The sequence below is a fragment of the Terrapene carolina genome, unplaced genomic scaffold (assembly GCF_002925995.2).
Source record: "Terrapene carolina triunguis isolate 2854851 unplaced genomic scaffold, T_m_triunguis-2.0 Scaffold558, whole genome shotgun sequence".
Taxonomy (NCBI): Eukaryota; Metazoa; Chordata; order Testudines; family Emydidae; genus Terrapene; species Terrapene triunguis.
The window spans coordinates 12,849,696-12,875,251 of NW_020664909.1; the positions used below are offsets into that span (position 1 = coordinate 12,849,696).

Sequence of the window (25,556 nt, forward strand, 5' to 3'; positions counted from 1 at the left end):
AACATGGCTATCCCTCTGATACATAAAAATGTGTTTATGTTCTCCACCTCTCACTGAACATGCCTGTCCTAAAACATTCAACAATAACCACTGCAAAAACTATAAGTGTCTGGTTAGTTAAAGACACCAGAAGATAGTCTTGCAACAATCTGAAGTGTGCCAGATTTGGATTCTGACAGTCTATTTAAGATCTTCTATCATACCCATCACAAGAGTGTCTAAGACCCAGATCTGTGTGGGTAGATTTAAAGAAGTCAATGGGACTCCATGCAGATATAAGGATAAGGGCTTAAGGCCTGGATTTTTTAAAGGTTATTTAGGCATTGTTGCACTCAGTACTGTAACACCTAACTAATTTAGCAGCCTAAATCTCATTTTCAAATGGGATTTAGACATTTAGGAGTCAAAATCCCATTGAAAGTGCTTAAGGAAACAAGTTTCAAACTGTTACAGGGTACAATGTGTTTTATTTTTAGAACTGTAGTGTTTATTAAAAGTTAAAAATATTTTTCTCATTTTAAGTGTATGAGAGCAGAGAGCCATTGTTTTTGGTACTATTACTCTACATATTAAACAATTTTAGAAAATCAAACCTGCTTCTTGGTAGCAGGGACAGAAGAGAATGAGCTATCACTGTTGTTCTTACTCTTGGGAGACATTCAGCTACTACAGTGATGGATATCAGTATAAAACAGGGTAGACCCAGGCTATAGATTATCCGGTAGGATCAGTTTTCATTTTAAATGAATACACATAAAAATTACATTAGTTTTCAAACATTAGGATCTTAACTATTTCAAAAAGCATGAAGAACTAATACACCTAGGACATATAATAGAATAATTACTTTATACATTTCACCTAAAAATATGAAGGCTTTTTTAAGTTTTAGGAGCACAGAATCCAGTCATTTAATATTACATATGTTTAGTAGATTAAAAAAATATAGTGAAAGAGAATTTGTCTGCGTCCAGAATTAATTCTGGATTGCAACATGGCCATCTACATAGTAGTGAAATATAGTATTCAGTTTGTGAAACCATTCATGCGGTTTCATCTCTGAAAAAGGAGAGTTTTATGACAGATATCAACCAAGAAACAGGAGACATACTAGCTGTGGGTTTGTTTATTTGTTCTGGTGGGAAGGGGTGGTTAATGTGGGGTTTTCGGTTTAAGGAAACTTCCATCAAGATACTTTATGTTGCAGATTTTTAAAAAAGAAGACAAACAAAAACTACTCCTGGGTTACATACCAGTAACCGGAAGTCTCCCATTGTGTAATCTCCTCCATTATTATCATTTGTATTGTGGAGGCCCCTACCTATGGTCCCCTGTCATAGACCAGGGCCCTGCTGTGGCAGTCACTGTATAAACACAGACAGCCCCTGTCCAAAAGAGTTTACTATCACAAGTGTAATTTTAAAGAGCTAAACTCTATGAATTTTCCAAAAGAACCACCTTGCTAGACTTCACCACTGTAAGGGTATGTCTACACTACGAAATTTGGTCGATTTTATAGAAGTCGATTTTTAGAAATCGCTTTTATACAGTCGATTGCGTATGTCCACACTAAGCGCATTAAGTTGGCGGAGTGCGTCCTCACTACCGTGGCTAGCATTGAATTACGGAGCAGTGCACTATGGGTAACGATCCCACAGTTCCTGCAGTCTCCGCCGTCCAAACAGGAAATGAAATTCAAAAGTTCCCGGGGCTTTTCCGGTGTACTTGGCTAGTGCATCGGAGTTCAAACTGCTGTCCAGAGCGGTCACAATGGAGCACTCTAGGATAGCTCCCTGAGGCCAATACTGTCGATTTGCGTCCGCACTACCCCAAATTCGACCCAGCAAGGTCGATTTTAGCGCTACTCCCCTTGTCGGGGAGGAGTACAGAGGTCGATTTTAAGAGCCCTTTCGGTCGACGGAACAGGGTTGGTTGTGTGGACGCGGTCATTTTTTAATCGACCTAAAGCGACTAAATTCGACCTAACCCCGTAGTGTAGACTAGGCCTTAGTTTCACATTTACTTTGACTCTGAACATGCACCATCAATCACCAGTCATCAACTAGCACTGCACCTCACCATATAAGCCCTCTGTCCTTCCTGTACAATGTAATACGTAAGTGGAAGTGAATCCATGGAAAATAGTGATTGAAACTACGCGCTAACCAATCAAGTTTTCTTCAACTTAACACAGTTTCCCACTCTTACCAGACTGGCCACGTCTACACTACAAACTTTGGTCAATACAAATTACATCGGCATAAAGCTGTCACAGTTACGATGTCGCTTGTGTGCATGCATACTTGGCTTCTTGTGTTGGTGCTATACATGCTCACCAGGAGTGCTTGTGTCGATGCACAGTGCAGTGCACCATAGGTAGGTATCCCAGTGTGCAACCTGCCATTGTCCACCACTCTGTTTTTTGGGAAGTTTTCACAATGCACGGTGGGGCAGAACTGAGTTGCACAGGGGTGCCTGTGAACAAGGGGTCAACTTCCCAGCGTGCATCTGCCTTCATCCCATAATGTCATCTATATCATATAATTTTCATGACTTTTTAAAAATCTCACAAATTTGCATGACCGTCCTCACTGTCCGCCATCTCTGACAGAAGCATGGAGCCGACACAGCTCTGCACCACTATCATAAGCATTGCAAGCACAGGAAGCACTATCCTCTGTTATTTGCAGAGCCATAAGAAAAACTGAATGAGCAGGGAACATGACTATTTCTTGGAGGACAGATTTTGTGGGACATAGTGAGAACCAATTCCAGGCTGTTGGTGGCATTCATGGTGGTGGAATGCTGCTCCTGGGCCCAAGAAACAAGCACTGACTGGTGGGATCACATCATAAAGCAGGCTTGGGAGGATGAACAGCGGCTGCAGAACTTTCCAATGCACAAGGCTACATTCCTGGATCTCTGTGCCAAGATTGCCCCAGCCCTCCAGCACAGGGACACCAAAATGAGAGCTGCACTGACCATGGAGAAGCGAGTGGCAATAGCACTGTGGAAACTTGCAGTGCCAAATTGCTAGCAGTCAGTGGGAAATAATTTTGGAGTTGGAAAATCCATTCTGAGGGCCATTGTCATGCAAGTGTGCAGGGCTATTAATCATCTCCTGCTACACAGTACTATGATTCTCAGCAATGTGCAGGACATAGTGTATGTATTTTCAGCAAAAGGGTTTCCAAACTGCAGTGGAGCAACAGACAGCATACATATTCCTATTTTGGCACCAGACCACACAGCCACAGAGTTCATCAACAGAAAGGGCTACTTTTCTATGGTGATGCAAGTATTGGTGGATCAGTAGAGACACTTCACTGACATAAATGGTAGCTGGTCAGGGATGGTGTGGGGTGCTCACATCTTTAAGAACACAGGACTGTTCAGAAAGCTACAAGCAGGGACTGTCTTTCCTGACTGACGGATTACTATTGATGATGTTGAAATGCCAATAGTGATCCTGGGGGGACCCAGCCTACCCCTTGCTCTCTTGGCACATGAAGCCATACCCCAGCCACCTCAACAGCACCAAGGCAAGATTCAACTACTGGCTCAGCAGGTACAGAATGACAGTTAAATGAGCTTTTGGTAGGGACACTGGCGTTGTTTACTCACAAGCCTGGATCAGAGTGAAAAAAGCACCCCAATGATTATATCTGCCTCATGTGTCCTGCATAGTATCTGTGAAGCAAAGCTGGAAAAGTTGCCACCGGGCTGGAAACGGAGGTGGAGAGGCTGTCTGCTGAGTTTGAACCACCAGACACAGAAGAGCTCAACGCATAGCTATACAGCTCAGGGAGGCTTTGAAAGAGCACTTTAACAGTAAGCCCTTGTAATGTCTTGCAGCATACCGTACTCTACCCGTCTCTGCTGAATTGGGGCCTCTTAGGAATTGTGTGTTGCTTGGTGTATGTCTATGAATATAGCTCTTTCAATGCAACTATTAAATTTTGCAATGCTTGCTGCACATCTATGATTATTACACCGTGTTTGTCACTGATCCTATGAATTGTGTCACACTGTACAGTAGCAAGTAGGTGGGTGCTTTCAGAACTACTAGGCACTCTGCAACATATGTTGTGAACCAGTAAACAGGAATGATTTTCCAAATAATACAATTTTATTCAGTACCAAAATCAGTGGGAAAAAAAAGTCTGTAATTTAAAAGCAAATACATAAAAAATTTATTATATTAACGAAAAAGAACTTAACAAGGGGAAAAACCATTCATGTCCATTTTGCCTACACATACAGCAACAGTGGCTTTCACAAGTCAGCATATGTGAAGCTTGCTGTGTCCTTAATGTCACCTAGCATGAAGTGGTAGGAGTAGGAATGCAGGTCCTGACGCCATGTGACAGGAGGTGTAAGGAGCTGCTGAAATGGAGTAATGCAAAGGGAGGCGAACCAATGATTGTTGAATGTGCAGGCAGTGGTGTTGGGACAATTTTTATAGTGGGGGTGCTGAAAGCCATTGAACAAAACTCTAAACCCTTTATATGATGGAAACCACTTCAAGCCAGGGGGTGCTGCCGCACCCTCAGCACCACTAGTTCCAGCACCCCTGCCTGCAGGTCCACAAGAGTCTGCAGCATCTGTGTTTGCCAACGGAGAAGCCCCATTATGTCCTGATGCGTCTCCCTCTCTTTTTTCCTGCTGGGACTCTCTCCTCTCTACTCTTCCCTTCTCCAGGCTGCCAGCCGTATTCACCCTGAAGGCCCTTTGCTCACGGTCTGATCAGCACTGGTTACAGGATCTCATTGAACATGTAATTGCAAGTCCTCTTCTTTCACCTTATCTGGCTCAGGCATTCCACGGATCTGCAGGGGGAACCCCTCAATGCCACAACAGCAGTAGCTGCAGATAAAACACACAGTGGTACCATCATCAATACAGTCACAAGAGAAAGCGAAAGTTAAGATTCAAAACACCCTTCCCTTGCTCCTCTAAAGTTTTACACAAGACGTGCTTATTGACACTTCAATAAGGGGTGGTTATTTTATCAGGTATCTTATTCCTGAAGGTAACAAAGGCAGAGAAAGCACAGCTGCTGCTGGGGGCCCATATATTGTTAGCCTATGTACTGCAATGGTGCCTGTCGAAGGTATTGCTGACTGGTGTGGGAAAGCAGCCCATCATCGAAGAAGAAATAAGGCAGCCATCCCTAGAAACCTTCAGGAGAGGATTGCAGAGTACCCCCACGGAAGTCTCATTGAGATCTCTCAGGATTAAAGGGACATTCCTGTGTACATAAATAAACTGCTCCGCATGGGCCCCCTTGCCTAACTATAGGGGAATTAAAAGCAGATAATACCACTACTTCTCTTCATAGTACCACTACCTATTCTAGTACTAGTAAATTAATGTAAAGTCAGTAGCTGTGTCCTGTTAAGTTGGGGGCGCCATCACCATAATAGGAAATAAATTTACATACTTACCCAAAGATCCTTCCCCTGCATCAGGCTTGACTGCCAGGACTGACTGGATTGCAGTAGAGTATCAAACAGGTACTGGCTCAGGGCATAGCTAGACCTCCCAGTCACGCGTCCCCCATCCTCCTCTTCCTTCTCCTCCTCCTCGCTGCTCACACTAGGGGCCTGTGACTTGGCTCCTCGGAGGTATCCACACTGGTATGCGGGGTGGATAAGGAGGTCTCCGCCAAGTATGACATGCAGCTCTTTGTAAAAGCAGCAGGTTTGCGGCTCAGCATCAGATTGACTGTTGGCTTCTCTGGCTTTCTGATATGCCATCTGCAGTTCCTTTGTTTTCACTCAACACTGCTGTTGATCCCTTTCATACCCATTCTCCTGCATCCCCCATGCAATCTACTCAGATGTCAACATTTCTACAGTTGGTCCATAGCTGTGCTTGCACAGTCCCTTTTCCCCACAGGCCAAGGAGATTCAATATTTCCTGTCTACTCCAAGCAGGAGCACTTCCGGACTGCGTAGCCAGCATGGCCCGCTGCACACAACAACAGAGAGCTGGAAAAGGCATTTCAAAAATATGCAGGGTTTTAAAGGAGCATGGGGCCTTCCAGTCTTCTGTGACCCTGAGCAGTGGAGTTCACAATTGTGACCAGAGCACTCGGGGTTGGGCATTGTGGGACAGCTACTAAAGGACTGTTAGGGTTGACATAAGTAACCAAGTGTCTACACTCGTGCTGCATTGACCTCAGTACATCGAACATGGCTCAACACCACTCAAGAGAGGTGGTGTTACTGTGTCGCTGTAATGGGGCACTTACATCAGTGGCAGACAAATTTAAGCATAGACACATGCATCACTAGGTCAATGCAAGATGGCTTACATCGACCTAACTTTGTAGTGTAGACCAGGACTGAGAAGCAGTGTCCCCTTCAAGGACAGGACGTAAGGAATGAATATCTAAAAAGTATCAAAATAAAGAAAACATCTAAACAATTATTGCTTGCCCAAACTGCATGTCCAGACAGACATGCACCTTATAGATGTCTGAGAACTCCAATTTGTAGTTAAGATTTCAAGACTCTGTAGCTGTGAGCATGATATTTAGATTAAAAGTAAAGTAAACAAAAAGTTTTAAAGACTGTTAAAGAGAAGATGCATTTCCTTTTATACCCTTTTACAGACCCATGTACAATGGAGATGTTTCTTTCCGGGTCCATGGGGCCTAAGAAGTGATCATGTGGAGCCTCTCTCTCATGGTTATCCCCATTTCATACTACCCTTCAATTTCCTTCAATTGCCCTTCAATTTAGTTGAGGTTCCAACATTTTCAAGCAATGTTTGGATTTCTCTGTGCCAACAAGGGAACACAGAACCTGGTGCAGTTCTTGCTCCACAAATTTGAAATAGCTCTTTTAAAATCCATGTAGACTCAACAGATGTGTATTTCAAGAGTACTTGGTACAATATTTTTTTCTGAATTATTTTAAGATTTGAGTCAAAATTACAGAAGATGATCTATACAGTGTACTATTACTACTTTTCTTTTTTTTTAATTAAAAAATTCACAACACATTTCTGTAATTGTGCCTGCTCCAAAACCTTCTTTGGCTAGAAGAATTAAAATCCATAGCATTCTAAAATGGATGTACTGTTACAAAGTGAAGTTTGCTGAGCTGTGTTTATAAAAAAAATCCTCAACTTAAAAAGTTAATGATGAAAGCCACTTTTTCCTATTCTTTACATACTCTTTGCTATATATTTAAAGATTGACCTCAGAAAGAAGAATTTTTCCCACTTTTAAAATAATTTTGCCTGCGATGATTAATGCAAATAGAACACAGAAAATATTTTATTCCTAATCAGATGGTCACTACCTCTGTAAAATACTATTACAGAACTATGAAACAGCAGGAAACAATACATATTAAGTGGTATATATAATTGAGAGAATAAAATCATTTTAGATACAAATGCTAATACAATGGAAAATTGTGCTTATTAACAGCTAAAAAAAGAGAACTTCTTACCATTCATCCGTGAAGTCCAATTTTATCGTGCTTGTAGTAGTTCCTTCTGTACTGTAGTGCAAACTTAAAACTGGTTCACCTGTTCCTGCTCGTGGACTCTGCTTTTCACTGTCTGTAAACAAGGGTTGATAATATTTGAATGTGTGTCAGTAATTTATGTAAAACTGTTAAATAATGGAAACACCTTCCGAAGTGAATTAAGATAACCAAAAAATTCTCTCTAATACAATCTGTTTTAAAGCCAGACACAGACCAAACCAAAAGTTAAATGCTTTGGAGTGATCGCATTGAATTTATACTTTGCAAAGCTTAGGGACTAGCCTAAAGATATAACAATTTGTATTTACAACAATGAAGAGGGCATATGTGGTCCTTAGATTTGGCCATAAGATTCCTTCTGATTTACATGGGAGCCATACATAGAATCATAGAACTATAGGGCTGGACCTCGAGAAATCATCAAGTCCAGCCGCCTGTGCTGAGACAGGACACCAAGTAAACCTAGACTATCCCTAACAGATGTTTGTCCAGCCTGTTCCTAAAAAATTCCAGTGATGGGGATTCCACAACCTCCCTTGGCGGCCGAATTCAGAGTTCAACTACCCTTATGGTTAGCAAGTTTTCCCTAATATTTAACCTACACCACTCTTGCTGCAAATTAAGCCCATTACTTCTTGTCCTAACCTCAGAGTACATGGAGACCACTTGATCGGCATCTTCATTATAAAAGCCCTTAACATATTTAAAGACTTATCAGGTCCTCCCTCAGTTTTCTTTTCTCAAGACTAAACATGCCCAGTTTTTTTCCTCCACAAACCTAGGTCAGGTTTTCTAAAGCTTTTATAATTTTTGTTGCTCTCTTCTGCTCTCTCAGTTTGTCCACGTCTTTCCTAAAGTGTGATACTCAGAACTGGACAAAGTACTTCAGCTGAGGCATCACCAGTACTGAGTAGAGTGGTATAATTAGCACCCATGTCTTACATATGACACTCCTGTTAATACACCCAGAATGATATCAGCCTTTTTGGCAATTGCATCACATTGTTAAATCATTCAATCTGTGATCCATTATGACCCAGGTCCTTTTCAGCAGTACTACCACCTACCCAGTTATTCCCCATTTTGTAGTTGTGCATTTGATTCTTTCTTCCTAATTGAAGTACTTTGCACTTGGGTTTATTGAATATAATTTTATTGATTTCAGACCAATTCTCCAATCCGTCATTTTGGATTCTAATCCTGTTCTCCAAACTGCTTGCAAGTGCTCCATTATCCAAATCGTTAATGAAAATATTGAATAGTACTAGACCCAGGACTGAACCTGTGTCTCCCAACTAGATATGTCCTCCCAGATTAAGTTATCAACACTGATAACTCTGAGTACAGTCTTTCAACCAGCTGTGCACCCACTACCTAGTAATTCCATCTAGACCACATTTCTCTAGTTTGCTTATAAGAATGTCATGTAGGATTGTGTCAAAAGCCTTATTAAACTAAAAACATATTACGTTTACCGGATTTCCCCCATTCACTAGATCAGTTTCCCTGTTGAAGGAAATTAGGTTGGTTTGGCATAATTTGTTTTTGACAAATGCATGCTCGCTATTCCTTATAACCCCATCATCCTCTAGGAGTTTACAAAACATTTTTTTAATAATTTGTTCCAGTATCTTTCCAGGTATTAAAATTAGGCTGACTGATCAATAATTCCCCAGGACTTCTTTGTTCCCCTTTTTAAAGATAACTACAAATTTTTGCCCTTCTCCAGTTCTGAGACCTCACCCAGGTCCATGAGTTCCCAAAGATAACTGCTAACAGTTCCAAAATTGCTTCAGCTAGTTCCTTAAACCACCTCGGATGAATTTCATGAGGCTCTGCCGACTTGAACACATCTAACTTATCTAATTATTCTTTAACCTGTTCTGTCCCCATTTTGGCTTGCGTTCCCTTCCCCTGTGATTTGGTCCTTTGTGAGCAGGACTTTGGATATCTACTATCCAAACTATTATACTGAGGTTTGGAGTTTTTTGTATGGGAACGTGGACTATCATTTCATTCAGTGCTACATTTTGAAAGTGCTCCTCTTCCCCACCCCTCCTCATCACCTAAAGTTATCCTAGTGTGAATGTTCTTTATGCTGAAACTCTGAGAACGTGAACAGTACCAATGAATACCTGGTGCACAGAGTTAACAGATCGCGGAGAGTCTGTGCAATGGGCTGTATGGTAACAGCACTGCTCTATGGCATCCTTCCCTGAAGGAAGGTTCATAGCCAGTAGGCCCATCTACATCATGGACCTCCTGTCTACAAACACCACTTAAGAGGTGTGCAGTAGCCCATTCCTGCTAATAAAGGTTATGGGCAGTAACATCAAATATAAACTTACTACACAGGTGCTCCTTGTTCTGAACCTAGATTAGTGGGAGAATTCTTGACTTCTACGCCCCATATATGCCACCTATGTGAAGCCCACTTACTCCAGCCTCATATGAATTATGAGAATGTCAGTCACCCTTTGCTATTAATGTATTATTAATCTATCAGTTGTTAAACATCAATGTACAGTCTTCCCTTTGCTGTCATTGGGAGTTTCAAAAAACAAAACAACAAAACCCTTCCTCACAAACCATCTTCTTATACTTGATCCTGCTGTGAAGCCACCACCCTACATCTGTAACACCATGAGGTTTTTTCCACGATGTCAAATAAACATCAAATTCTGCCCATTGAAGTCATTGACCTTTCTCTACATAACAACGGTCAAATTTTACTCATGCTTTGTTACTGCAGGATCAAATAGAACGAAAGTGAGGTTGCTCACCATGTGCAGTAAGTCTAATTCTTTGAGCTGAATGTCCCTATGGGTGCTTCACTTCAGGTGCGCATGTTCCCCACGCACCTTTGATTGGAGATTTTCATTAGCAGTTGTAGTTCAACCCATGCATGCTGTTTGCTCACTCTGACCGTCTCTGCTAGACGGTACTGGAACCTTCCCAGAACCATGTTTACTCTGAGAACTGTGGGATTTTCCTGCTTCACTGGTACCGGAGGAGCCTTTTGCCTCTATCGTACCAAGCCTCAAGGCTGTTGACCTGGTCGGAGAGTGAGGTCTTTTTGAGGATGGATACCTTAAGAAGGGAATTAGAGCTCCTCTTCTTAGAATCTTTAGAGGAGGTCTTTGAAGCCTTCCCCTCTCTAGAAGGGTGTTGCGCTGAGGTCGAAGGACCACTAGAGACTGTGGCGACTGATGTATAGCGGGGGTTCTCCTGACCTGGCTCTGAAGTGGGGGAAAAGAGCACTCCTGCATTAACAGTCGCAGCTTGATTTAGCAGTTCTTTTGTGCCCTGGATTTGAGGGCTCAACAGAAATGACACTTCTGAGAGACATGCAATTCACCCAGGCAGTGAACACACTTACAGTGTCTGTCACTGACCGGGATAGCCTCTCTGCATATGAGCGAATACTTAACTCCCAGTGAACAGACATGCCCCTCACAGGGAGGATTTCCCAGGAAGAAATTAAACAATCTTTCAATAACCAGTAATTATCTGTTAATGTTGGTAGTCCATCGCTGACTATGATGATATTGTCACATTTTTCATCTATGGCTATGCATTTCACTCTGAAGTTCGAACCCTGATGCACAGTCAGCCAAAATGAGGACATGGGAAGTCCATATCTATGATGTTTGATGATGCAGCTCAGTGACGCATTTCACATAAAGCCTGGAGACTATTTTGTCTATCCTGCCCAAACCTGTTACATGCTGATCTTGTCAGAGACCCCCAGTGAGTCCAGTTCTGAGCCATTTGCCTGAGTTCTTTGAGATGGATGCCAGCCTACTGGAGACTGCTCATCAGGTTATCTTTGAAGCACTTATGAGGACAACCCTTCTTTCTTTTGCCCTGCCTCAGCTCCCTATACAAGATCTGTTTTGGGAGACAGTGGTCTTCCATTCTGATGACATGTCTGGTCCACCTAAGTTGTGCTCTCAGTAGCATTTCCTCAATGCTGGTTGTGTTTGCTCTCTCAAGGACTTTAATATTGGTCACTCTGTCCTGCCAGCAAATGCTCATTATTGAGCAGAGGGAGCACATGTGAAATTGCTCAAGCTGTTTAATGTGCCATCTATAGAGAGTCCATGTCTCAGATCCATACAAGAGAGATGTTAGGACCACTGCACTGTAGATATTCAATTTGATGGAGACACAAAAGTTCTGTTGATTAAGGATTTTTGTTCAGAGTTGGCCAAGGGCCTGGCAGGCTTTACTAATTCTGTAGGCAATTTTCTGATCAAGGGAACAGTCACTTGTGATGGCGCTACCCAAATACTTGAACTGATCTACATTTTTTAGCTGTGTGCCTTGTATGACGCTGGCTGGCGCCGGGGCACTGGAATGAGGTGCTGGTTGAAACAAAACCGCTGTCTTACTGAGACTGATGGTGAGGCCAAAGAGCTGGGATGCTTCAGAGAATCTATCAACAATGACCTGAAGGTTGCTATGTCTATGGTCCATCAAGGTGCAGTCATCTGCAAAATGTGCCTTGATAAGAAGTCTCTCCAGCGTCTTGGTCTTAGCATCGAGTCTTTGAAGATTAAAGAGGGAGCCATCCAGTCAGTAGCAGATATAAATCCCCTGATCCAAGTCCCTCGTGGCATGGCTGAGGACACAGGCAAAGAACAAGTTGAACAGCACTGGAGCAAGTATGCAGCTTTGTTTCACTCCCTTTGAGATTTTGAATACGTCAGAAAAGTTACCATTGGAGAGCACTTGTACTGTTAAGTGGTTATGGAACAGCCAGATGATTTGTATGAATCTTCTCGGGCAGCCCAGTTTATGTAGAATAGCCCATAGACCCTCTCTGTTGACCATATCAAAGGCTTTGGTAAAGTCAATGTAGACTGCATACTGGTCCATGTTCTGCTTTAAATATTTTTCCGGGACCTGCCTTATGACAAAAATCATAGTACTATGAGCTGGTCTAAAAATCACACTGCACTTCTGGCATTCTCTCCTCAGACACGTTTGGAATGAGTCTGTTCAGTAAAATGCGAGTTAGTATTTTCCCTGCTATACAGAGTAGGGAAATGCCTCTGTACTTTCCGCAGTCAGCTTTGCTGCCTTTGGCTTTGAACAGTGATACAATAATGGCATCTTTGAAGTCTTGTGGCATTTCTTCTTCCTCCCAAATGCTACTCAAGATGTCGTGAAAACACCTTGATAGCCTTTGGGCCTGCTGCTTTGCACAGTTCTGATGGAATACCATCCTTTCCAGATGCCTTTCCACACCAGAGTTCAATTGTTTGATGGCTTTCATGACTTCTTCAACTGATGGAGGGAGGTCGAGATCCTCTTTGATGGGTTTCTCGGTAATTGATCAAAGACACGCCAATTGACTGTCGATGCTCTATTGAGTAGACTATTGAAGTGTTCAGCCCATCTCTGCATGATACTAACAAACTAAATAAACTAAGTAGAATGAACTCAGCAAGCAGCCGAGACACGCACAATGCTGACATGCTAAACTCTGTTTCAGGCCGAGGTGGTTGAGAAAGAACTGAGGGTAGTTTGCCTGTACAGCTTGATACAGCCTCAGTGTGGGGCACAAGGATATTAGCAGCGTATGCAGAGGTCAAATGGACACCGCTGATTAAAGTCTCCAATCAAAGGTACATGGGGCACATGAGCACCTGAAGTGGATTACACATAGGGACAGTACTCAAAGAACAGACAAGTCGGTGTGGGAGAAAAATACTAGTTTTGAACACAAATACCTTTCCTAATAAAAACAGCAAGAACAATGAAAAACAAATACAAGGAAAATGGATATGATTAAATATGATATTTTAAAAGCATCCTCCAGGACAAAAGTCCTCCTTTGAGATAATGAGCCAACTGACAGCTATAGTGTTAACCTTTAAAAACAAATGTAATGTTAAAGAATAAGATGCTTGTTTTAATGGACAAACTATCTACATGCACAGCTCTCTGATGCATTTTGTTTGATAATAATTGTACACGAAGTCCTAATATCCCTGTTTTATAAGTGGGCATGATGAAACAGGGAGTCCCAGTGACTTACTCAAGGTCATACAATGAGTCAGTGACAAAGCTGGAAATAGAACTCATAGGTCCTTACTGCTTGTTAGTATCAAATACAGTCTAATCTTTTTACTTCACAGCCATCTGGACAGCAGTGTTAGTCAGGTTTTGTTTGGTTTATGGAGTATAGAAACTTGATCATGACTACAACAGCTTTGCCAGTGACAAAAACTTACATGTGCTGCATGGAAAAATGTTTAAGTTGTCATTCACAATTTTAAATAAGACGTTAAAGTAGCATATCTCCTATTGCTTTTCCAGTCTGGATTTCTGTTTTAAATTTCTAGTTCAAAGCTGCAATGGACAAAATAATAATGGCTAGAACAACAGGAAGTTTTAAAACTACAACATTATTCACTGTACAATGGCAATATTTCTTGCATGACCATTCTAAAATAGAGTTCAGAATCACTCTACATGCATATAATTTACTATAAGTATATATTCAAACATACACAACTCCCCAAGTAAAGACTGCTTACAGAAACAGTAAGGGTCATAATTCTGCCACTGAATACATATATAAAACTTCCTTTAAAGTTAACAGAAGCCATTGTCTGCAAGCATATGTCTGCAAGCATAATTTGAACCTGAACATTCATGTGTGTATGTACGCTGTTGACAGATGGAAACCACTAAGGGTACCAGGGCTGTAGCAATTTGGTCTGAAAAATTTAAATAATGTTAAATACGTACTTTATACATGTTCTGAATAAAAAAAGTTTTTTAAAATGTGGAAAATATAAAGTACGAAAACACAGAGCTAAAATTAAGATAATTTTCTGTGAAAGAGTGTTCTGTATAATGCATTGTGACAATTATACATGAGCCTCACCATGGTAACCTCTGCACAATGAGTACTCACAGTGCAGCTCATGGCTGCTCTAAAATACAGCCTGCAGCTGCCTTATTCTGTCAGTGTGGGGTGAGGAGAAAGCTGATCAAATGCAGGATTTTTTTGCGTGTGAAATCAATCTATTCAAAGAACATATGAGTACAAGAAAACATTGTGGTTGTGGGCATTTACATTTTGATTGAAAATATGTACATTTATAAGTAAATAGGTGCTATCCTTGAGTTCATGGAAAGCGGTCAGCACACACCACTTGGTATCACAAAATGTGAGTGTCCTTACAGTACAAGTAGATAGCACTGAGTAAGTCAAAACAGAGTCTGAAGCACTTCATCACGAGAAGGGGACAGAAAAGGAGCTTGTGTAATCCTACCCTGTCCCCCCCACCACCACCAGCCAGACAAGGGAGATTTCCTCACTTCAGCAGCTGGATAGGAATGGAAAGAGATACTTTCTTGAATGGCGTTTGAGACGGACACAAAATAATTACAGTGCAATATCCTAACATTGCTTTGGGATGTTTTTCTCAGTGCAAAAATAATCAGTATCACTGAGTCATGAAGCCACCACCAAATATATTGCTGCACACCACTGGGTGAAATTCTATGGCCTGTATTTTGAAGGTCAGACTAGATTATCGTAGTGGTTCCTTCTGGCTTTAAACATCACAAACCATTCCAGGATATTGCAACATAAGTCCCTCTGACTCCATTTGCTGTAGCAGTAGTTCTTCAATACTGAGTACACATGGGCACTCCTTTACATCAATCATCTACAGAGCAATAAGAGCAGCTAGCAGAGTTTGAAAAAATGGAATTTGGTAAATGTTCAGAGGAAAAAGTGTGGAAAGACATAGCTGCCAAAATACAGTAGAACCTCAGAGTTATGAACACCAGAGTTACGAACTGACAGTCAACCACACACCTCATTTTGAACCAGAAGTACGCAAGCAGGCAGCAGCAGAGACAAAAAAAAAAAAAAAAAAAAAGTAAATACAGTACAGCACTGTGTTAAACGAAAACTACTTTAAAAAAAAAGGGAAAGCAGCAATTTTCTTCTTAGTACAGTTTCAAAGCTGTATTAAGTCAATGTTCAGTTGTAAACTTTTGAAAGAACCACCATCATGTTTTGTTCAGAGTTATGAACATTTCAGTGTTACGAACAGGTGTTTAACTTTGAGGCTCTACTGTAGCGGTAAACTTTCAACAGCTATTTCTTGGCTTTATTCCTTTATAAAATTCTCATTATACGGAAGTTGTACATGTTCTGTGATTAAACAGAGAACTTCCATCTCCAGAGCTATTAGCCTGTTCACAAGCCCTAACAAACAAGGTAAGAGGTAGTTATCAAGGTAACAAGCAGCAAATCAATACTGCTAAATTGCTGCAAATTCCTTGCATTCCACTCTGAATATATATGCCTATAAGACCAGCAGTTCTCTATTTTACAGCAGCACATTTGACGTAAATTGTGGGAAAAGTTATGACTATCATTTCATATTGTGCTTTGCCATAAGGAAATGTTACAGGACAAACTCCACCCTCCATTTCCTTTTAAGCAAAAAAAGTGAACTTTTATCTCCCTTTGTAATTAGAAAGATCTGGAATTGAAATACTTTCTTCAATCATGTAAAAAGGAAAATTACACTAATAAATCCACTTATTTGTTCAGAAAACTACATCTGTGCAAAACAAGTTCACAAAAATTCTAGCTTTTCTCTGTGCGATACTAACAGTATAGAGGCATGTTACCAGATCACATTTGGCCTGGTTGGAAGTTAGAGACTAAGGACTCTACTCTGCCATTCGTTAGGAGGCATCTCGGTTTTTGTGTAATTGAAGGTAATTAGCAAAAGTTGTATTGAACATGTAAAATTGTTTATATACTCAGGGGGAAAAAAAAAGAGTATAAAGCTTTAAAAATATAATTAGCAATGTATTTTAATGGAGTCTGATAATCATTCACACTCCCACATCCTGAGATTTTGAAGTCCCTTCCTGATTCCAGCTGTCAAGCAGTCTGCATCATGATCTCTCCCCAGGCCCCACTCCATTCCTCACTATACCCAACATTAACCTCCCACTTCCAGGAAAAGCAGATCAATAGTGTCAAAATATAAAGGCAGTAGTGGTCATTCTAAGACATATTTTGGGAGGGAAACTTAAAGATGTTTCCTTCTAAGTGAGAGGGTCAAAATGTAATCTATGTCGGGGACAGGAAAAAGTTCCATACTGAGGCTCACAACAACAAAACCACAATCACCAACTGACTTTAGACGCAATGGTGAAAACCCTAAATAGTGAAAATACCAGTCTACAAAAAGCTCCAGGAGTTTGCTCAAGTAAGAGCGAAGTAAAAACCCAATAAGAATCCTCAGGACTAGGTCAATGACTTTTAGAGAACACCAGCAACCATTCCATAGTCCAAGTTATACAATTTCTCTCCACACCTGCCAATCTAGGTAATGGCTTAAAGAAACAATACCGCCCTTAAACAGTGACCACCCATTACTGAATTGCAGCCAGTGCTGAGGTGAAACACCAAGTGAAGAAAATCACAAGGCTTTGGAGCGGAGCCCGGAGCCAGAGCGCGGAGCAGCTCCGGAGCAGTGGAGCTGCAGGTTTTTGCCTGGAGCTGGAGCGGAGCCGGAGCACAGCTCCAAAGCCCTGGAAAATCATGTTCCATTTGAAAATACAAGATTAAATACAGGTAGGCAGAAATTAACCACCCTACACAGGAATGTGGCTAGAATAGTGGGATTATGAAATCATGATAAATGCTATAAGATCTTTAGTGACCAGAAGTGGACATAAAAGATGGTAATACCAAGAGCACCATCTGCTCTAATGGCAAGCTAACAAAATCAGAGGGAAAAGTACCATATACTGAAGCACCAACAACTTCCTGCACCAGCTAGCAGTTCCTTGGAGATTTCCCATCAAAATGCGGACCCCACCTGATATTGTTTAATTTAAGAGAATTGAATGATGATATGGATGCAGAATACAGTCAGCTTTTTATTCTGCTGACCATCTGATAGGAGATAAATCCTCTAACAAACTATTTCCTCATCCAGATTCCCAATCCACCACAGTTCTAGTGACATTAACTTTCTCTTCTGGTGGTCCTAAGATCACAGTAGGAGAGTCATTGTCTTAAATAAGTGATCATAAAGTAGGTTTACCATTAAGTTTTAGATAAACAGATATATTTATTTTTATTACATATAAAAAACTGATTTGTAAGAGGAAATCTCCATACATTAGCACAACAGCATAAACACTATGGAAGAATGCAACTATTAGAAATTAAGTTCTACTTCATTTATGTAATTACCTATTCTAAGATGCAAGGCAGTTCTAAGGGCAAGCGAACCAGCGTGGAAAGATAACAAGGAAACTTCCAAACCTTGCCTGATTTCTGGGACCAAAGCATCTTGAAGGTTCATGGTTTCATTTTTGTTATCAACTCAACACTTCCGGATTCCAGCTGTGACTGGAACAGACAAGTCTCTTTCTGAGCTTTCTAGTCATGTTTTGAAGATTTAAGGGCTGAGATAAGCATCCAAATCTTCTGAGGCTCACCCTTCAGGGTGGGAGGGTCCCAGAACTCAGGCTCCCGTCCAAGCCCGGAAGTCTACACAGTAATGAAAGAGCTCTGCAGCCCAAGTCAGCGGGCACAGGCCAGCGATGGATTTTTCTTCGCTGTGTAGACATTCCCAGAGGAGACATGGGACCACTGATTACAGAAGTAAGGGGATCTTAAGAAACAGCAAAAATTGCACATAGGAGTTGCAGCTTTCAACCAACAGGCTGAGGTAACAGGTGGGTGCTGCAGTGCAGCCCACTGCCCCGACCCCAAATTGGATGGATTTTTCTTCCTCAACATCCACACGTATCTACATAAGTCAGGCTACTTTGGCTTTATCTGGTTAAAGGCAAGTTTCACCCAAAAGGTAACTCCCCTTAATGGGCTGAGAGGAGTTTACCATCCGTAAACACCAGTTTAAAAACTGATTTGCAATTTTACTTTTGATTAAACAACATTTTTTTCCTAAATTCACTTACAATGTGTCAGAGTGGAATATAACTTTTATGTTAAAAACATCAAATTGGTGGTAAGGGCAGATTTTTAAAAATAAATGTACACTACTTTTGCAGACGATATCATTTTAACTGAGTATTATGGCATTTCCAACGCAGGTCTGCTTAAGGAATTCTAGTTTATGAAGATGAACAGCATGTTTATCATCATGAACTGAAATTTAAAAAGGAAGTCTGCATTGCAGTGAACTATGGCTGGGAATAGCATATTTCCTATCACACGCACCCTGTTGCTCATCAAGTGACATGGATCCGAGCTGTTTGTTAACCACAGAGGAAGGAGAATCTGAAACAGAAATGAGATTTCAACTTAAAATATAAGCAGCAGAAAACTGCATAGCAATGTCATGATCATATGTTAGTTTAAAATAAATAAGGTAGCAATGTAAGAAAGCATTTGGGCTTGTTTCTTAAGTGGCCAGTAATTTATAATGCATTTTTCAGCTGTGCTACAGGAGAAAAGCCACATGCTTCTGACCATGACACATTCCTTTACGCGAGCATTTAGTATTTTCCCTAAAAGTATGCTGACAAGATATCAAAGAAGCTGTGTTTTTCCCTTCCAGTTTCAGGCATGTTAACCTATACTATAATTGTACCAAAAGACTTATTGTTGCAAGGATCTCAATACATTTATCAGACTTTTCAAGGCAATGCTAGTTGGGATCAGATAACTGAGCTTAAATCAAGATGATGAACTATACCTAGAACTTCTATTGTGCCAGGAACAATACCTGAAGAGTCATGACTCCTAAATTCCATGCTCCCATCACCAAACTCAACTGCAACTTAAATTAAAGAGAGAAGGTATGCCCCCCGAGTCTTATAAGAATAAATGTGATCTAAAACTTCACAGAAGAATATGCAATATTAGACCAGTGTCTTCAAATATGGCTTTAGAATTCTCAAGAATTTTTAAAGCACCTATCACCACAGAATTTAAGAACTGAGAAGAGTTTCCAAATAGAGCAACAAATTTGTTTTTTGTTTTTTTAAATGCGGCCTTTAAATGCTAAAAACAAAAAAAACAAACAAAAAAAATATTTCCAGTTCATATACTGAATAATTCAACAGCTCTGAAGACTCTTGGCTGCTATAACCTGAGTGGAGTCTGATAAAAATGCATGAAGACTTAAATTCTCAGTTATCAAATAGCACCATGGCATGATGACTTATATGAAGCTTCAGTTTATAATGGAATAGGATCACAAAAAGATTTTTCTGTTAGACATCATCTGTTAATAGTTCACTTTCGATGCATCTCATGGCGGACACATTACTGATGCAAAAATTAAACATCTTCTGTGAAAGCTATTTCCATTGTCATCTCTAAAAAGAACACAGATCTTATTTCTGTGGCATCCCTAATTCCAGGTGGTGCACATAAATTAGTTCAGTATTCGAAATTTTGTAATAATGACTAAGCTATTATTCCTAGAGTCCTGTGCAGATACAAAAATGTGTATCTGCATCCGATCTGCAAAAATTGTCTGCGGATATCCACGGATTTGTGGAGCTCTACTTATCGTGGCTGGGCTGAGGCTCCGAGGCATCCCCCCTCCCAGCCGGAGCTGGGTTGGGGAGAGCCGTGCGGGCAGCTGTGGGAGTCACAGACCCTCCACCTGTCCTCGGCCGGGCAGGGAGCCTGGGACACATCCAGGTGCTGCTCTCAGCTCACCCACCCCCTGCACCCTGGGAAGGTGGAGGGTCCGCCGCAGCTCCCCATGGCTCGGCTCCACAGTGACCTGGCCGGGAGGGCGGGGCTTCGGAGGGGAAAGAAGAGGTGGAGAGGGAAAAGGCAAGGCCCATCCCCACCCCCTGTTCCAGTGCCACTAGTCATTGCTGTGTGGTGACCTGTGGAGCTGCCTGGGGGCTGCTTAGGCCCCCCCGCCAGGGCAGGCAGAAGGTCCGCAGCAGCTCCCCACAGCTGCCTGCCCAGTTTTTATGATGGCCAGGCTTCGGCTCCGAGCCCTCGCTGCCGCCCCCCAGCCACAGCCAGATTGGGGAGAGTCACGCTGGCAGCTGTAGGGAGATGCAGTGGACTCTCCACCTGCTATGGAACATAAAAGTGGCTCAAAAGACATCTTTGTCCACTCGTGTCCCAGTCTTGTACCAAACATAGCTTGGTCAGTCCACAGAATCAGTCCCCTAAATTCAAATGCTAACTTAGATCTCAAGTGAAAATGAGTCTCAATAATAGTACACTCTACTTTCTAGTACATGCAATACACTTCACAAGAACTGCAAGGGAACCTCTAATTTAGCACAGAGGTATTTACACAGTGTGCTAAATTATGGTTTCAAATCACAGCCAGGGGGTAGAAAGTGGCGTGGAGATGCACCACCTCAGTACAATTTTTCAATGCATTGTGCCCAACTCCAGCTCCCACAATGCAGTAGTGACCCAATTACACGCTCTGAAAGGTAAAGCCTGTGCCCCCTTCCACCGAGACAGGCCAGCTCTGCTCATTGGTGCAGGGGATGGACTCCCAGGCCATGCACGGTCTCACCCACTGCAATTAGCCTCCATATAGGAGCAAGAGGGGGAACAGGGATTTGTCCATCCACATAGAGCCAGTAAGAATCTAGCCAGCCCTGTGATACTAAGAAATCCTGTTCTTGTTACTTGCTTACACTTTCTTTTATTAAAAAAGTAGCCCTTACATGAAAAATGATTAAGAATTCTTTCAAACATTCTAATCGGCCCTGAAAGTTTAAGAATGCTAAAATCTTCTTGTAGTTTTTACCTCAGTTCTAGGTGATTAGAAGGGGCATGACTAAACTAATATTTCAGTTATGTCAACTGGTAAACAGTTAAATTGATCACCATGTCCCTAAGTTTCATGCATCAAGTATACGGTCTCCATTCATTAAAGAATAATGTAGATATTTTACACAGCATTTACTTACAAGAAGTAAAACACCTGTATCATGTTCAATCATAGAAACTAGCAATGCAAAAGTTTTTAGATTTTACTGACCATCCCCCTACAAATGCAGGTTTAAATCACCTGTATTTTACTGCTATTTGAAGTCGTACAATTCAGTGATTTCCAGTTTCACTGTATTGGAAACACTTAACTTGAATGTTACCTGCAAGAATTTTTAAATAAAACAGTTCTAGGGAATGTGCTAAACATCTCACGTAACATGGTTAAGAAAAGCATTCAACACGTAGAGATTTTACACTCACTTTGTGTTTTTCTTTTTCAAGTCCCCCCGAAGTCACAGATTGCCAGCTCCCATTCCAAGTGGCACTGGAGGATGCAAAATGCTGTAACTCCCCAGCTCAGATAGGGAACTGAACACAAGCAAGGAACCATCCTAGAGAAGGTCAGGTAAGTGCCTTTTTTTAAATATATGGCTTGGTTTTGTAAATATACTGAAAATATATAACTTTAAATCCTTTGTGGTAAAGCTTTTGAAAAAAATGTTAGCAAAACTGTGCCATATAGTTAAAAAAAAAAAAACAAAAAAAAAACAGCACTTACCTGAGCATCCACAGGCTGGGTCTATGTCCCAGTGCAGTTTGGCATGTTGCCCGCATACTCTAAATTAGAGCACCACTTAGAGAGGGAGTTGGAGATGCATAACTTTGGGGAGCCTCAAGCAGAATGTAAAAAGCAATTTAGAAAGAAGTTATATGCTGAATGCTCCTCTTCACCCCTCCTGCTTAAGTCAAGTAGCATTTAATTAGACCAAAATATTTCCATGTCACCCACCGTTAAGCCACCCAATTTGTGCATAATACTAATGACTTGTCTACACACTAGTTGTACCATTTTAAGTATACCTGTATTCATACCAGCACAGTTAAAGTGGCGCAACTCCCCTAGCAGAGATGTAAAGGTCATTTATACGGGTATAGCTATTTCCGTAGGGGAAGGGGAATAAGCTAAACCACCTTTATAATGGCATAACTAATGTCTGCAACTAGGGACTGTACTGGGCTACCTATTATAAGTAAAACATAGAAAAAAATCACCCCCTAACCAAAATAGTTATAGCAGTACAAATCTGTATGTAGCCAGGCCTCAGATAGAGAGTGAAAGATGCTTTAAAAGTCCTAAGAGACAGTACATATACTGTAGATTAATCTGGAGACCATGTTAAATAAATACATATTTGTCTCGGCTTTGTTTTCTGTGCAAAGAAAATAGTTACACAAAGTGATGCACTCAATTACATATTAGAGAATTTAACAGAGCCATTTTTCTAGATATTGGTATTTGAAGTAGTGGAGAATTTGGCTATGAGAACTTACTTCAGTCACTCCCTCATAGTAGGAAGCTTTCACTTAAATCACTAACCTTAAAGACAGTTTCTTTTCCCTATATCATAGCAAGATTTCTTCAGTTCAAAGAGGTTTATGTGCATCCTAGACTCCCAGGGAGTCCACGTTACTTGTGCTTTATGTGCCCCATCCCAACAAAGAAGCATCTGTGATTGAAGTTTTCTCAGGTGGAGGGAGAATGAAAGGGGCTCCCACATATATATGGTCTCCGTTCTCCCACCAAGTTAGAGAATCTCACACCCTGGGAAGGAGGGGGACTAATATTTACATATTTTCCCTGCTTGGTAAAGACAGTCAGAAACCAGGCCTATAGGCAACAGAGGTACAGTCTTGCAAAGGGCATCACATTAAGTGCAGGATACCATGTAACATAAGAGGATGAAGCAATAACGAACCTTGTTTGTGGGCTCTGTCTGAGCTGAGTAGCAAGATTCTTTTTGGATTGAAATGTGTCCTCAGGGAGTTATGCTTTGATGTTGAAAGAGTCCAAAGTTGCTCCAATAAACTACAATCTGTGTAAGAATTAAAACAGATTTTTCTGTGTTGACACAGAGTCCCAGTGATGCGGTTGTTCTTGATACCTCCTGATAAGATTTCCCTGTCAATAGACAATTGCCAAGGTAGGGAAAGACTGATGATCTGTGGCATCAAAAGTGCACTGCTACAACTGACATTACCTTTGGTGCTGTTGCTAAGTCAGAGGGGAGCACCCTATATTTATAATGGTCCAGACCTACAATAAACCTTAGGAACTCCCGTGAGAGGGGTAAAAATATTTTGAGTAAATCCCTTCCACTGATATTGAGCAGGTACTGGCTCCATGTCCCCCTGCTGGAGGAGAAAGTTTACCTCTTGAATAAGTATCTTCTTGTGAGAGTGGTCTCTGAAGAGGGATGGGGAAGGGAGTTTTGGAGGGGGAGAGGAATTCTATGACAGAGCTGAAATGAATGAATGTCAAGAATCCATTTGTCCGTTACCATCCACCAAGCATGGGAAAAGCAAGTTAAGCAGCCACCAAAATGGGTATCACCGTTCTCAGATGAAGCAGGTGGCAACTGCGTTGGTTCTCAGCTCTCAAAGATTCTCATCAAAAGAATTTCTTAACAGGAGGCTGTGATTGGAAGGAGATGGAGCATTATGCTTGGTCTTCTGGGTCCTGTTTTTAAATTTGGCTGTTCATATCCCATCTCCCTCTGATGGTAAAGTGGTTGTGGTGCTGACCTAGGGTTGTATGCTTGTGGTCTATGAAATTTTCTCTCCGGTGCTGGAGTATATATCTCCAGGGACTTCAAAGCTATGTGACATTCTCCAAGGCAGCAGAAGCACTTCCGATAGTCATTGTGATCAGGAAAGCCCTGACACAGGAACTACCATTCTTTAAGCCTGGAAATTTGGGCATAATAGTCACTCTATATGCGGGAGAGGAGGGAAAGGTAGGGGAGGAACCCCTGAATCTTAACTAGCTAGATACCATAAAAGCCACCACTAAAAATTATCTAATAAGAACTATCTTTACAATATTTACAGGAAAAACACTGAAGAACTACTTCATGGACAGAGAAGGGTTTCATCTCAGGCCATGCAGCGGTAGAAAGGAACTGGAGAGGGCGCTGGTCCACATCACCCCTTATAACATTGGTTAAAGCATGAGAAAAAGAAGGGCACAGGTGAGGACTAACAGACTCTGCTAGCAAAAATCTTCTGCCTCAGGCACATGGAGCACCTGTGTGATCACAGTGGAATATACATAGGTACCACCACTCAAAAGAAGATAGTTGGGCCCTATTGTGAATTTGAGGTACATCCTGTGGCCCATATAGATGTGATATGAAAGTACGTATCCTGCAAGTCAAGAGACATGAACCAGTCTTGAATTTGGAGAGATGGGATGATAGAGACAAGCATTACCATCCTCAACCTGAGATGGCATATGTATTTGTTGAGTCTCCTTAGATACAGGATAGGACAAAGACCCCCTTTCTTCTTTGGGATTGGGAAATACCAGGCGTAGAAACCCTTCCCTTGAATTCCTTTGGAACCTTCTCTGCAGCTCCTAGATGAGGTAATGAGGCCACTTCTGATTGCAACAAGCTTTTGTGAGAAGGGTCCATGAAGAAGAATAGGGAAGATGGACAGTGCATGTTAAGGAACCCTATACAACAGATCCCACTCTAGGTCTGTACAGCTGTGTCTAGACATCAATAATTGGTCAAGATTCATCAATATGATCACACTCGTCAAAGATAAAGGTTATCAAAGGAGTTCTGAAGTATTCAGACGACTTGTAGTAACATGGGGGAGGGATAGCTCAGTGGTTTGAGCATTGGCCTGCTAAACCCAGCGTTGTGAGTTCAATCCTTGAGGGGGCCACTTAGGGATCTGGGGCAAAATCAGTACTTGGTCCTGCTAGTGAAGGCAGGGGGCTGGACTCGATGACCTTTCAAGGTCCCTTCCAGTTCTAGGAGATAGCTTCATCTAAATTAATGGAGATATCCTAAGAACTAGGGGATCACTCGCTAAGATTCCATCTTGCTGCTACATGCAGTAAGAGGGAACTACGGGAGGGTCAAAACCACTCCACCCTTGATGTCCTTGCATGGGAGCATGAGATGATACAGGGCACATGCACAACCCCACTGGATACTTGAAAATTTTCAGTCTCATATGTATGCACACCTACAGTGGAATCCACACCAATGTTCTCTCTAAAATTTTTTTGTACTGAGTGGGCTACA

At 41.5% G+C, this 25,556-nt stretch overlaps 1 protein-coding gene across 5 annotated transcripts in view; it reads right to left on the minus strand.

Moving 5' to 3' along the window:
• DCAF6 (DDB1 and CUL4 associated factor 6) overlaps positions 1 to 25,556 on the minus strand; it is a 164,410-nt gene that overhangs the window by 35,988 nt on the left and 102,866 nt on the right. For 4 of the 5 annotated variants that reach the window (XM_026659014.2, XM_026659012.2, XM_026659011.2 and 1 more), the window contains 2 exons: positions 18,754 to 18,813; positions 7,467 to 7,578 (listed from right to left, as the gene is read on the minus strand). In XM_026659014.2, coding sequence (XP_026514799.1) covers positions 7,467 to 7,578; positions 18,754 to 18,813 — 172 coding nt within the window. The remainder of the gene's footprint in view (positions 1 to 7,466; positions 7,579 to 18,753; positions 18,814 to 25,556) is intronic. The other variant, XM_026659013.2, reaches the window with a different exon arrangement.